This window comes from Choloepus didactylus, chromosome 1 (genome assembly GCF_015220235.1).
Source record: "Choloepus didactylus isolate mChoDid1 chromosome 1, mChoDid1.pri, whole genome shotgun sequence".
Taxonomy (NCBI): domain Eukaryota; kingdom Metazoa; phylum Chordata; class Mammalia; order Pilosa; family Megalonychidae; genus Choloepus; species Choloepus didactylus.
Window position 1 is genome coordinate 105,436,060 of NC_051307.1, and position 14,468 is coordinate 105,450,527.

Below are 14,468 nucleotides of genomic sequence, written 5' to 3' on the forward strand. Positions count from 1 at the left end.
GGAGGAGAGAGAGGGCAGAGGTGTGTTCCCTGCTCCAGCACCTGGTTCAGACAGGCTGTAGATGCCTGCCAGGCGGCCCCTGTTCCAGGGCTCCAGCTGGCACTGGGCTTGGGTAATAGCAACCCCTCCTGTCTTCAGGCCTTGGTGGTAAAGTCTTCCCACTGGAGCTGTTCTCCTAGTGACTCAGCATCCCACATTCCCTTAACCTGGCCAAAGGGTCTTTTCACTTGAACCATCTGAGTGCAGTTCTGTTTCCTGCCAGATCCTGGCTGAAACAGAATTTAAGAGCCCACATGATATCCACACATCATCATTTTTTTCTCTTTTATGGGAATCAGATAAAAGGAACAGACTGTGAATATTGTCTAGTGTTCTTAAGCAAATTATGCCAGGGCCGAGATGCCTCTTCTAAAAAAATAACTGCTAGGATGGAAGACAATATTTACATTTGCAAACTCTGTCAAAATGTCAAAAGATATATGTGTATGTAAAGGTATAGGTATAAGTGTACATATATATTTTTACGTAATGAAATAATTGCAATTGAATGTCAGCTGGACCCTTACTTTTTTTTTTTTTTTTTTTTTTTTTTTTTTTAAAGGATAATACATGATGACCAAGTGGGGTTTATTTCAAGTACATAAATATTAGACTAACATCTGAAAATCAGTGTAATTCACCATATTAGCAGAAACACAAAAAAGGTCATTTCAATAAATGCAGAAAAAGCAAATGATTGAAAAAAAAATCCAACATCCATTCATGAGAAAAACTCTCAACAAACAAGGAATAGAAGAGAATTTGTTTAAACTAACAAAGGGCATCCATAGCTTACAGCATACTCAATGGTGAAAGACCAAACGCCCTCCCCCCAATATCAGGAACAAAGCAAATATTCCACCCTTACCACTTCTATTTATTGTACAGCAAGTTCTAGACAGCGCAGTAAGATAAGAAAAGGACCCTTACTTTCTGCTCTGAACAAACCTATTAAGGGACTAGAAAGTTCCCCAGCATAGAACAACATCTGGTTGCCTACGCAGGGCTCAGCTACAGGCCACATGAAATGTCTCTTCCATCTGTTCCTGCCACTAAGTGAGTTTATCAAGTTCTAGGGGTTGTAGACTATTCAGACAGATTAAAAAATATATCTACTTTCAGGGTGAGACCTGTGCAGGTAAAATCTGGCCAATACAAAGGATTAAAATTATTATGGAATAAAGGAAGAGGGAAACCCCCTGAAGGAGATTGGTCTCTTGGTATCCTTTAATTTCCATCTCAATTTAATCAAAAGACTCAATGTATGCTTTTGAGCAGAAAGGGGAGGGCATCCTAAGTATGGAAGAGTCTTTTTTCAGAGACACTTATCAGCCAAAAGGAAGTAACCATTACAAAGGGAGAGCTGAAGATGCAGAGAGGCATCTTTCCCTGGCATGAGGCCTTGGACAGTTTAGGAGGGGACGAAATACAGAGCCCAAGTAGAGGGTTTAGTCTCATATTTCCACTTTGTGACAACACGATGGAGACCAAGGAGAGACAAAGAGACAAACTTTATTAGCCACTATGTGCACGTGAACTCTTTGCCTCTGCCCCTTCCTCACCCCTTCTCATCTCTGCAGGGCTCCTCTGCCCAAGGAATCCTCTATGTGATGCTCATGGTGGGAGCACAAGAGGGTTGTCTTCCCGGGCGGGTCCTGGGCACTCAGCAGAGTGTTGTTTTCCTTTGGGGAAAGGCAGGACAAGCAGCGTCTTCTTTTCAGGCCCAATGAAGAGGAAGGAGACATCCAGGGGTTCTCCCTGGGGATTGGTAGTGAGGTCCAGCTGCACAGGGAAGGCCTCTGGGGGAACCTTTTGCTGGGACTCTTCAGGCTTCTCATCATCCAGGTCAGGGAGGTATTGGACAGACCCTTTTGGCACAGCTTCTGAGGGTGAGTCGGTGGGAACTTGCTTTTTCTGCTGGGGATCTTCCACCTTGGGGAGGTTCTCAGGTCCCTGTTTGTCTGCAGATTTATCATCTCCAGGAGCCTGAAATAAGAAATATTTCAAATGCAGAGCTCCAGAGGGAAAGTCCTGCCATGCCTGGTAGCAGGCTCAGCCACTCTGTGCCTCTCTGAGGAAATGGTTCAAAGGAAGACCAAAGAGACTGGCCTCCTGGGTAAAGGGTTAAAGGCAACGCAGATAAACACTGGGTGGGGGCTCAGACCTGTAAAAACTTTACTGCAAGTCTCACAAAATTCAGATTGAGAAATGATCCAGAGAGGTTTAATGACTTGCTGAAATCTCCAGTGAGCTGGTCTCCTGGCTCTCAGGAGGGTACCAGCAGCCACCTCTATTGACTGTTTATTCTGCACCATCATCCAGGTCCTCTCGCTGGTTTTTCACAGGGATGTGAAGGAACTGGGTGTTGTCACCCCATTCTATAGATGAGACAACCGAGGCTGAAAGAGGTCAGGACTTCCCTAATCACTCAGCTCACAGGGACAGAGCAGGACTGGGATGCAGGTGGACTCTCTCAGTGGCCCTCAACTCTACCAGGCTGCCTCATAATCAGTGCTCAATAAATACTTCTGGAAAGGGATTGATGTTCCCAAGGAAATAAGTGCTCCCTATAGTTTTGAGCACAATTTTTGGGACACTGAAACTAGAGTCTCAGAGGCCTAACTGAGTCCAACTTAAGCCACTGTGCCTGAAGGGTTCTTTCTTATTCTGCAGGATGACATTGTGACGAATGAAAGTGCAACACGTTTTTGACCAGCTGCCATGGAACATGGTCTTCAGAAGCTGAGCGAAGTGGAGATCATGGGTGGTGAGAAACATAAAAGAAGGGGTTGGGGTAGGGGCGTCTAAATATAGAGAACTTGGTCTTTTCATCACAGAAATACAATTAGATTGAAAAATACCTGTGATTCAAAGAATTTGCATTCCACTGTGATGAACTTTTCTGTGCCTCTCTGACTCAGAGACCCTTTGCAAATACCAACGGGCTAAAAAAAGAAAAAAATACAGTGACATATATTAATATGCTTAATGATCATAAATGGAAATCACCTTCCTGTCTGCTTGTGTAGACACACAGCCAGTCAACATTCTCTGCCTATACGAAGTAATAAGCAGGCACTGAGACAATTCTCTATAGATCACCCCTACCAAGTAATCACCAACTAGGCTTCATTGCCTCCAAGCAAAGGAAAAGTCAGTAATTTTTGAGAAACAAAAGTCCAATTAATATAATTCTTTGCAATGAGATGAGAGTTGTGTCCATTCAACTTCTACCTTTTGGATTCAGTTCTTTCTTTGGGTCAATTAGAAAAATTATTTTCATCTTTCATCTAGCAACCCTTTATGTATTTTCCACCTGTATATCATAAAAATCACTTAATAGTATATTCACTTAACAAGATATCATGAAATCCTTTCATGACTTTGAATAGTCATACGCAATGGACTATTTTTTTTTTATTAGAGAAGTAGGTTTACAGATAGATCATGCAGAAAACAGAGTTCCTATATACTCACCCCTACTTTGAGCATTTTGCATTAGTGTGGTACTTTTGTTGCAATTGATGAGAGAATATTATTACAATTATACTTAATTATAGTCCAGAGTTTACATTAGGGTTCACTGTTTGTTTTGCACAATCCTATAGTTATTGTTTGCTTTAAAATTTTTATTCTGGCAACATACATACAACCTAAAATTTCCTCTTTTAACCACATCCAGATATATATTTCAGTGGTGTTAATCAAATTCACAATATTGTTACCATGTGATGGTCTTCTTTTAATGGTTGCCTAATGATAGCCCTCTCCATAATTAATCAGTTTTTGTTGTTGTTGTTCTTGGGCAATTGAATTTAATCTAACTTGCTTTTTATTAAACACTGTAACTAAATATTTTCACATATCATTAGTTACTTCCATAAGGCATATTTCAAGAATAATAATTATAGGGTCAGAGAATATGTACATTTTTAACTATAAATAGAATACTGTAGTAAAATGTTGCCCCAATTCTGAACAAAAGCTCCTAGTTATATCCACATATAACTTACTAAAATATGACTAAATAGGTTGCCTGATCATCACCCTATCACCCATTGCTAGACTATATGAAGAGAAGACTAGAAACAACTTAAGGTGGGAAAATGCATTAAAATAGGGCCTTTTGGGGAATGGTGCCTCAGCTTTTCCCTCTAAGTGGACCCTCTGGCAAGACTGCAGGTGTCTGCACCAACCAGAGTCTGCTCACTCCCACCCTTACTAGGATCTGCTGAGCTGCCAAAATTCATAGGCCTACCTGGTGCTGGCACTAGAGTGGAGCACAAAGATGGAGTTTGTGGGTGTGCTTTTCACGTGAACCCTACAGATTCAGGACTTATGGGGCTATGAAGATCGATGTCTGCTTCCCTCTCAGAAAATGCTGAGAGCAGGATCCTGGCTAAAGCAGCCCACCATGGTAGGGAGGGAGAGAGGGCAGCAGTGGTGCAGACTGCCTCCACTGTTTGACTCTGAAAGAACGTGTGGTGGCTCCATGGGACAAGCAAATGCTCTCGGTAGAGCTGATATGAAATCATCCATCCAAGAGGTAACCTTCCAGGTAAGGGGCTTTTAATAGTAAACCACTGTGCCTGTTTGAATGTATTATGTCCCCCAAAATGCCATTATCTTTGATGTAATCTTGTGTGGGCAGACTTATCACTGTTGCTTAGATTGTAATTCTTTGAGTGTTTCCATGGAGATGCACCCCACCCAACTATGGGTGATGACTCTGATTGGATAATTTCCATGGAGGTGTTACCCCACCCATTCAGGGTGGGTCTAAATTAAATCACTGGAGCCACATAAATGAGCTGACAAACAGAAGGAACTCAGTGCAGCTGAGCGTGACATTTTGAAGAGGAGCTACAGCCCAAAGGGACACTTTGAAGAATGCACTGGAACTGAGAGAGGAGCTTCAACTTACAGAGACATTTTGGAGATGGCCTTTGAAAGCAGACTTTTGCTCTGGAGAAGCTAAGAGAGGACAAATGCCCCAAGAGCAACTAAGAGTGGCATTTTTGAGGAGCTGAAGCCTAGAGAGGAACATCCTGGGAGAAAGCCATTTTGAAACCAGAACTTGGAGCAGACACCAGCCACGTGCCTTCCCAGCTAACAGAGGTTTTCCAGACACCATGGGCCATCCTCCAATGAAGGTACCCAATTGCTGATGTGTTACCTTGGACACTTTCTGGCCTTAAGACTGTAACTGCGTAACCAAATAAACCCCCTTTTATAAAAGCCAATCCATCTCTGGTGTTTTTTCATTCTGGCAGCATTAGCAAACTAGAACAACCACTGTGGAGAGCAAATCTAAGAATGGGTGCTTCCAAAAAGTCAGCTCTAGAATATATCACCCTGTTAGGAAGGGAACTCTGGATGAGCCATAGCTGAGGCACTTGAGAGAACCAGCACTAGAGCCTGTCTCATAGAGGGCCTATGACAGAAAACTACAAGTGCAGGTCCAGTTAAAAGACTTTAACACTTTTCTCTAATCTTCTCTCCTGCTTTTGAATCTTGGAAGAACTAGAATTAAGCTGAAGAGAGCTTGAGTAGAGAAGGAGTGTAAGAACAGACTGAACCATTTTCATAGCAGGTCCTAAGCTCCAGGTGAGCCTTGGGCTACAGAGGGAGAGCTTTGAACTGGATATGAGACAGTGGTCTCTCAGAAGAATATAAAGCAGTAAATCTCCGTGAGCTTGGATTGACACCCAAAGCACATGCAGTAAGAGAAAAACTGGACAAATGGAATTCATCAAAATTAAAAACTTTAAAGAAGATCACTAAAAAAATGCATAGACAGCCCAGAGAATGGGAGGAAAAAAAGTTGAAAATCATATACCTGAAAATTGTGTGCAAAATATATATAACTCTTACAATTTAACAGTGAAAGAAATAACCCAATTTAAAAATGAACAAAGGATTTGTATAGATGTTTCTCCATAAGACATATAAATGGTCAATAAGCACATGAAAAGATGCTCAACATCATATGCCATCAGGAAAACTGAAATAAAACCTATGGTCAGAAAGCTTTTCACACTCAATATATAATAAAAATCAATAAGATAGATAATAATCAAAAAGACAGATAATAATAAATATTGAAAAGGATGTGGAGAAATTGAAACTCTCATACATTGCCAATGGGATTGTTACACTGTGCAGTCCGTTTGGAAAAGAGTTTGGCAGTTTTCCAAAAAGTTAAACCTACAGTTCCCTCATGACCCAGCAATACTTCTAACTCAGTAGATACCCAAGAGAAATGGAAGCACATGTCCTCACGAAAACGTGTACATGAATGTTCACACCACCATTATCCATAAGAGACAAATGTGGAAACAACCCAAATATCTAACAACTGATTAATGGATAAACAAAATATGATATCCAGTTAATGGGATATTAATGGCCAAGAAAATGAAGTACCAATACATGCTACATGGATGGACCTTGAAACTATCATGCTAAGTGAAAGAAGCCAGACACAAAAAGCCACATATTGTATGATTCCGTTTATAGGAATTGTCCAGAACTGTCAGAGCTTTAGAGACAGAAGGTAGAGTATTGATTCCAGGTGATGCATGAGGGAAGGATGGGGAGTGACAGCTGATGGGTACTGTGTTTTTTTGGGGGGACGATGATGATAACATTCTAAAATTAGATAGTGGTGATAGTAGCACCACTTTGTGAATCTACTAAAAACCACTAAAATGAATACATTAAAGGGTGAATTTTATATTTGAATTACATCTTAATAAAGCTGTTATCGTAAGTAAGCAAATAGGGCTTTTAAAAAAAGGCTTTCATTCATTTTGCCCAATTGCATTCTAACACAGTGAGCCAATTTAGATTCCCTGTAGGTGGTTTCAAGGCCCCTCCCCATCCTGATACATTGCTTTGAATGAAGGTCTTTTTGACTTTGCCCTTCTTAATGGGTGGTCCCTGAAATAGAACACCATACTGAATTCTAAATGTACTGAATTTTTCAGATCAAAGCAGCACCATCATCAACCAATGTCGAGATGCTGTTTATATTTTTACTGCCCGCAATGATTGCTTTTTGTAATTGCATTAGATTACTGATGAAAATTGTCCTTACAGTAGAAGAAAACCCCTTATGGCTGCATATGGGCCTGGCATATCTCTAACTAGTCAGTAAGCTCCTTGAGGGGAGAAAAGCATTTTATGCTTTACCACACCTCATGTATAACTGATGCTCAATAATTGGTCACAGACGATCTGTGAACACAAGTCTTACATTAACGTCATTCAGGGACACTCACCGCAGAATCAGAAGGCAGAAGAGAGCAGCTGCTGGCCTCGGATGTGGTACATGGTGACTCTTTGATTAAATATTCCACAAAGTAAGCAGGGCCAAACACCCACTGTTGGAGATAAGAGTTGAGAAATAAAAATCAAACCTTCTCACATGGGGATCACTCAGGTTTGGAGACATTATATTTACAGAAACCAGAAATGTGCAGCGTCAGCATCCACAAGTCAATTCTGTTGTCTCTGCAGGGCCCCCGGGCAGATCAAACCATGTTTTATGACTTTGTTATTTAGAAAATATAATCAGCATACCTTTGTTCCATTCTTAAGGATTTGAATGAGCCCTCAATTCTTTCCTTGGTAATTTAGTTTTCATTGTAGAATTGTCTTTTAAATTAGCTTGCCTTTCTATGATAGAGATGTCAACATAATGCAAATATAAGAACCCAGCCTCCATTTCCAAACTGGTAACTCAACTTCTATGACTGGCCTTAACTTGGAGTTGAAGTTGACTTGCTAAATGCTCCACAGTCAATCAGATATGAGGGTATAGCAGTAAGTGGTGAAACTAAATAGTGTCCACCAAGGAGAATATGTGAGTTATTTCCCTTCTTGCCTTAAGGCCAATGAAGTAAAAGTGAGTCAAAGGACTCACATGGAAATAACTCCGAAACTGAAACATGATGGAATGTGCTTCAGGTCACCGCAGTAGGAAATGTAGAGTAAGAGGCTCTTTGATTCTTGTCGCAAGTCGTGCTTTCCTATTCTAAGGCAACAGTTATAAAACACATTTGTTTTTCTATCTCTGGCATGGGCATTTTAAACTTACCTGGCTAGAAGATCTGGTTATTTTGACGAGAGAGTACTGCTTTGTGGTTTTCTTGTTGTATTCTGCAAGAGACTCAGTGACAGCTTCCAAAACCCTGGGATCTGACAAATCACTGGAGCTGGGGCTAGGGCAGTCTGGGCACGTATCGTGAATCTTTCTTCGAGAAACTGTTGTTGCCAAAGAGAGAGTTTCAAAAATAAACTCTTCATTGTTTTTCAATTCTATGTATCATGTGACCCCAACAAAGGCAAAAATTGCAAAATAAGCATAATACTTTTGGCAAGGATGGAGTGAGAAAGGCATGAAAAGCAAGCTGGCTTGCTGCAGAGACTTTTGTGCAATGAGCATGCATTACTGTCATATTTTTTTTTAAATCAGAGTAAAATATATTTGATATCACACAAATTTATTTACCTTAGGCATTTTTTTAATAGCATTCAATACATCTGACCTTTCTTCCCTGCGAACTCAATATCTTTCATCATCATTGGCTCTGTAAAGTACTGATTTCCTTACCAGGTTGGGATTTCATTACTGTCATGATTATTACCTTTTAGTCCCCAACACCTTACATATCTTCTAGCACATGGTAAGTGCTTAGTAAAATGGTTGTTGAGTGACTGAATGAGTGACATGAAGATAGAAGCCCATCCTCTTTGGTTATAAACTGGAAGTGAGCCAGAAAACACACACTGTTTAAATCACTGTTTTATTGGAGAGAATAATCACATGAGTGGTATAACAAGAATGTCTGTTTGAAAGGAGCTGGGTGTGGCAAATCTAGTGTGAAAGTCAGGTTAGGGAATCTGTTTAAAAGTTGCTTTGCTTAGTAAACACATTGCTTTTGATTAGTTGCGTGTTTATTTATTTGGGGACTTGTGAGATTGTGGGGAGGGTAAGTCCCCTGCACTTCACTCCTTGGCACCATTACCACATGTCACTTTCCTGACTTCCCATAGCTCTGATATACAGACTCTCACTTAAGAACTGGGTCTATTTTATTAGTTGTTGGTCTCTAATTTATATTAGGTGAGCCTTGCCTTCACAACCAGGAGCTTAAGTTGTGGCTAAAAAAATATTTGCTTTGTTGCCTTGGTACTTAAAGGAACAAGCAGCTTTATCATCACCTGGAGCTTGTTAGAAATTCAGAATTTCAGGTCTCACTAGAGACCTACGGAATCAGAAACTGCACCTCAACAAGATCCACCGTAGATTTCTGAAATACCTAATAGAATAGTTTGACGTGTAGACATATCCCATTTTCCCACTGCATGGATGCTTGCTTTCAAAATACTTTCCCTTGAAAAATGGACAATCCAGAATAAACACAGGTGTGTATTTCAAAATGTGTTAACCTTCAATCTCATTTTAGTCCATTTATACATTGCTTCAACAATTTTTACTCCTTACACTTAATAGTAACTAGGGGATGATGGAGCAGGGAAGAAGTAGGGATAAAACATTCTACAAGATATAAGGCACTCAGTCAAGGAAGTGCAGGGTCTGTGCTCCATGAGTGGCTTAAAGTTTTATAGGAATGTAGAACAGGAGAGTACTGTTCCTTTCTTGAATGGAGAAGGTCGCGGAAGACACAGCAGTGGCAGTGATCCTTAAAGGATGGGGATGAGTTCTAAGGGCAGAGGTCCTCAGAGGGGAGCATGCCTGCCAGAAAGAGCAGCAAAAGCAAAATGCAGGAACTGGAAAGTGCAACGTGTGTTCAGAAGCAGTGAGACATCCGGCTGAACGAGCTTACAGTCAGTGCATAGCTGGGAATAATGGCAGCGAGAGCTAGAAAGGGAGCCTGGGGAGCAATTGTACACTTTTTGTCCTTTACAGCAGATCAGAAATTTAGGATTTGATGCAGTACACAGTGGAGAGCTGCTAAGATTTAGGAAGATTAATTGTGAGGAAACACTGTAGTGTGAATTTCAATGGGGAGGCTGGTATTGGAAATGAAAGGAAAGTAAGGCTGAGAAAAAGCCTAGGCACTCTTCTCAGAGCCCCACTTAATTGTTGCTTTCCTTCTTTTATTAAAATAAACAAAATCAGACTGGTTTCTTACCTGGGCGAAGAGTACAGTTATAGGCAGGTGTGTAGAGAATTCTTTGTGGCTTGTTCTTATAAAATATTGCTTTGCATTGACCATAAACCTGGAATCAAACACACATTTTATGATAATGGGGTAAAGAACTGTTGATTTTAAAATGGAAATTGGAGATTTTTTGGTAAAGTAATGTGAAGCTTACCATCAAATTCTGGTTGTTTTCACTGCTAGCTGACCTCAAACCTGTTTCATCTTTTTTCTGGCATGAACCTCGACTACATTTCCTAGCCCCTCTCACGGTTAGCTGAGACAGGCTATAACTGAGTTCTAACCACAAGAAGGTGAGCAGAAGTGATGTGTGCCACCCAGCTCTGGCCCATACATTTCTCCCAGGAGCTACCTATCCTCCATGCCCCTTCTCTTCCCAGAGCTTGTGCAGGTAAGCACAGACCCCATGGGCGCCGTGGGGGAGGATGGCAGAGCCTACAGACGGGCCATGGGAAGCAGATGGGTTTGCAATCACTGGCTGAAGGAAAGCCGCCCTCCTGATCAGGAACTCCTATTTCAACTTACATGAGTCAGTAATCAAGTGTCACGCTGGAGTCATATTATGCTTTTTAGTTTGTTAGAGCATCTAGTGTTACTTTAACAAATATAATTTACAACAGGATAGAGTATTCGCCTTCCAAATTTCAAGGGTCAGTTTGATAAATTTGGTTAAATGTTTAGAAAATTATTTCTTCATCAAATAGTTTACTTTCAAACACTCATATCACTACCCTGCCTGCAGGTTTGGAAGTTTCTACTCAATCAATAGAAATAATTGCAGGATAATTGAGATCTAATGAATACTGACTATAGTATTTTGAAGGCTCTTCTATGCCATCTTTAAAGGGAACTTTTCTGAGACCCTTTTGGTTCCTTGATCCAGGACATTCTCGTGTGACACTCCTGAGAGATCCCATACTGCTCCTCACCACCTGCACTACCCCCCCCCCCAGCTTCAAACCTCCTATTAGTGTTCATTAAAAAGAAAACAAAATAAAACAAATCAAAAAGCTGTTTCTCTACTTCTACTATAGTCTACCTTAAAGAAGCATCAGAGGTTTTTGTCTCACAATTTAAACATTAGGTGGGAGTCCACATAAGAGTCTTGGAGATAGAAAACAATTGGGGTGTAACTTTGCAATTCTGGTCTGTGTGACCCCAGTGGGACATCTCAGAAGCTCCTGTGATTAGCAAAACTTTGTTCTTCTGTAGTATTGGAATAACCCCATGGATCCCCTGGCACGGAGGACAATGAAAGATCATAGATACTGAGCAATCTTCACCTTTAAATGCTCGGGGCCTCGAGCCAGTGAAAACAAGCACTTACCAATTCATGCAGGAACCTCCCCCCACACTCCTTCCAGGGCTTCTTGCTGAGCACATGGCAGTCTGTCTCTAACACATCCAGTGTGAGGTAGTACACAGCTCCCAGACCCTCCTATGAGAAAGAGAAGAGAAATGTAGCATGTCCCACCTGAAGCAGAAACCCCTAAAAACTGACCTAAGAAGTCTCCGGTTTATGCAAGAGGCCAAGGATTTATGAAGATTCCTTATAGGCTATTGGGCACTAGACAGAATAGGATACCTATTAGCACCTGTTCTTAATAGCAATAAGAGCATTGTAGCAACCCTGGCAAGGGAGCAGAGTGTTCTCAGCAGAGTTTACAACTTGGCAAGCCCCTGCCACCATGTGTCTTTGGGTCCCACCCTCTGGCCAGCCTCCACAGCTTGTCTGAACACCTGCTCCTGAGCAGGGACCGCTACTTGCCTGCATGTGTTCCCAAACATCGCTCACTCGGTTGAGGCTCAGCACGTAGCCATCCTTGCGGTCCCTGTTGATATCCTGCAGGGCAAAGCCTGCAACTGCCAGCACATCTGAGTCATTGCAGCCCCGGGAGACAAGGGCAGAGGGGTCAGCAGCGTGGCTGCAAGCAGCCAGGGCAAGGAGCACCCAGGGCAGGAGCAGGCCCATGCTGTGAGAACAAGCTCCAGGATGGGCCAGTCTGCAGAGCTACAGGGATGGGCTGGATTGCAGCCTCCTGTTTAAGGCAAACTGAGTGTTTTGTAATTGTAACCTGAACTGAACTGGTGACCAGCATTTGAAACTTGAGGTCCCACCTTATCACTTTGAATTCTACTCATGAATTTCCTGAGTCAACACTTGGGAATGATTTGCCAATGTTTCTAGTCTCATACACCTAAGCCCTCCCGAACCCTCCTCTGTGTGTTTGTTAACAAATTTAGGTTTCCTAACCTTTTCTGGAGAAATCATGATAGACATTGGGTCAAGGCTCCCAGGAGGTCATGATTGGATTTTAGTTGGTGTCTGGGTCACCACCTGCATCAGAGCGTGTAGGAGTGTCACCACCTCCCCTAGCTCGTCCCCACTAGCCGGTCTCCTCAGCCTCTCCAATAGTTGTCTCAGGCATGGAGCATGGGGGCACAGGTCTCTGTGGTCATTAGAAGTTGAGACTTCCAGGCTGAATTCTCATGTTCACCATTTCTTGTTAGATTACAAACCCCTCAGTTCCACAGAAAGCCCAGGTGATATCCTTTTGGACTTTGGCTATCTGGCTGGAAAGTGTTCTATTTAGCCCATTTTATTCATTTGAAAGGAAAGAATGTGTTTTTAAAAATAAGCTTTAATGGCATATCAAAATTTTTATTGTCATGTACCAAATCTACAATTTCCTCTGTGGAGCCATATATAGGGAAACTCGTTGCTTAAAAAACCTAAAACTCGATTATGCTATGAGAAAGATAATGACTGGTTGGAAGGCTGGGACATTAGAGACACACTGGTTGAGACCCTTGTCTTTTTCTTCCAGCTTCTCTTGGCATTTGGAGGTTTCTACTGATTAGAAGTGTCAGACAGATACATAGCCTTTTAAAAATTTCTATTAAAAAAAAAAAATCACAAGTGATTTCTCATGAAAGAAAAGAGCCAAGGCTGGAAGGAAGCATGTTAGGAGATCAGGAGCACATTCCATGGCACCCTCATCCGTGACTCCCCCATCCCCCCCAGACCTGTCTAGTTTCCAGGTGCTGTCTGGTAGGGTGTGGTAGGGCACATTAGCATGCTAAAGTCTCTCGGCCACTTTGTAGTGAAGAGACCTGTATAACCCACAAATTCCCACACTTCTTTGATAAGGAAACAGCTTTTTGTGAGTAATACCTATTTTTAACTCACAAAATACACTTTTTGAATTGCTGTGCCAGTTGCTAAGGGTAGCCTTCTGTGAAGTTTTTATGATGAAACTAGTCAGAGTACAGATTGTGACTTTGAGTGGGGATGTTCAGAAAACATTGAATGAAACATCCATCTGGCCTGAACAGAAATCCTTGGTGTAGTAAGCCATGGCTGATAGCAGTGAACAAAATGTACGTAAGGCATTTCCTATTTCGAAAGTGTCTACGCTTATTTAAAATTTTCCTCTAATTTCACATTAAACAAATATAATGGTTTGTGATGCTGGTTACTTAAAATTACTGTGATTAGCTATGGCAATAAAATTAAATTTTTTCCTCATTTGATAACCATGTTCATGGGGAGCTAACACATGATATTATGGGTCACCTAGTGGTAGCATATAGACTCACTGAAAAAGGCTCTTAAAAATAGTTTAGTAAATCCAACCAGCATACTTCTCAAGTGGGAAAACTGAGGTATAGGATGGTGGAGTATATAAGGAAAAATCATGAATTAGTGGCAGAACCAGTACAGGACACTTCTAGTTTACAATTCTTTTCATTGGATACAATTGCAGCTCTTTCAATTACGAATGAACTTGGAAGTTATTTAATCTCTGTATGTGTCCATAGCCTGATCTGTAAAATGGGGCTTACTCAGTGCACTTGCCTCAGAGGAGACAATCCATGTGGAAGGCTAGACCAGTGCTTGACACACAGTGGTAGCTCTTGTTAGCAGTATGATCATGACAGTTCTAATTCCACAAATATTTATTGAGCAATTCTGGCATGCCACACACTTTTTTAGGCTCTGGGGAATCAAGGGTTAATAATAAGATTAATAACTTACAGCCTCCAACTAATGAAACTCTGACTTAGGGTTCTCCAGAGAGAAAGAACCAACAGATTTTATATAGTATGAGATTTATTGTAGGAATTGGTTCACCCAACTGGGCAGATTTGCAAGTCCAAATTCGTAAGGCAGGGCACAAGTTCAAAACTCAATGAAGATGATGTTGCATTTCCCAGGAGAAGCTGTCTGTCTGA

General features: G+C 41.4%; 1 protein-coding gene across 1 annotated transcript; it reads right to left on the bottom strand.

The window, feature by feature from the left end:
• Positions 1–1,531: 1,531 nt before the first annotated feature.
• Positions 1,532–12,306, bottom strand: FETUB (fetuin B). Its single transcript, XM_037838770.1, has 7 exons — positions 12,001–12,306; positions 11,560–11,670; positions 10,203–10,290; positions 8,141–8,307; positions 7,323–7,424; positions 2,901–2,984; positions 1,532–2,025 (listed from the first exon to the last, which is right to left on the bottom strand). The coding sequence occupies exons 1-7, from the start codon at positions 12,202–12,204 to the stop codon at positions 1,654–1,656; spliced, it is 1,128 nt and encodes a 375-aa protein (XP_037694698.1). The 5' UTR covers positions 12,205–12,306; the 3' UTR covers positions 1,532–1,653.
• Positions 12,307–14,468: the final 2,162 nt, after the last annotated feature.

What these genes read in the sequence shown, in the direction of transcription:
- FETUB (XM_037838770.1), bottom strand. Translation starts at nt 12,204, where the DNA reads ATGGGCCTGCTCCTGCCCTGGGTGCTCCTTGCCCTGGCTGCTTGCAGC. An exon ending in TAACTGTACTCTTCGCCCAG is followed by an intron (nt 8,308 to 10,202) that starts GTAAGAAACCAG and finishes TGGCAACAACAG; the next exon opens with TTTCTCGAAGAAAGATTCAC. An exon ending in TTCTGCCTTCTGATTCTGCG is followed by an intron (nt 2,985 to 7,322) that starts GTGAGTGTCCCT and finishes TTCTTTTTTTAG; the next exon opens with CCCGTTGGTATTTGCAAAGG.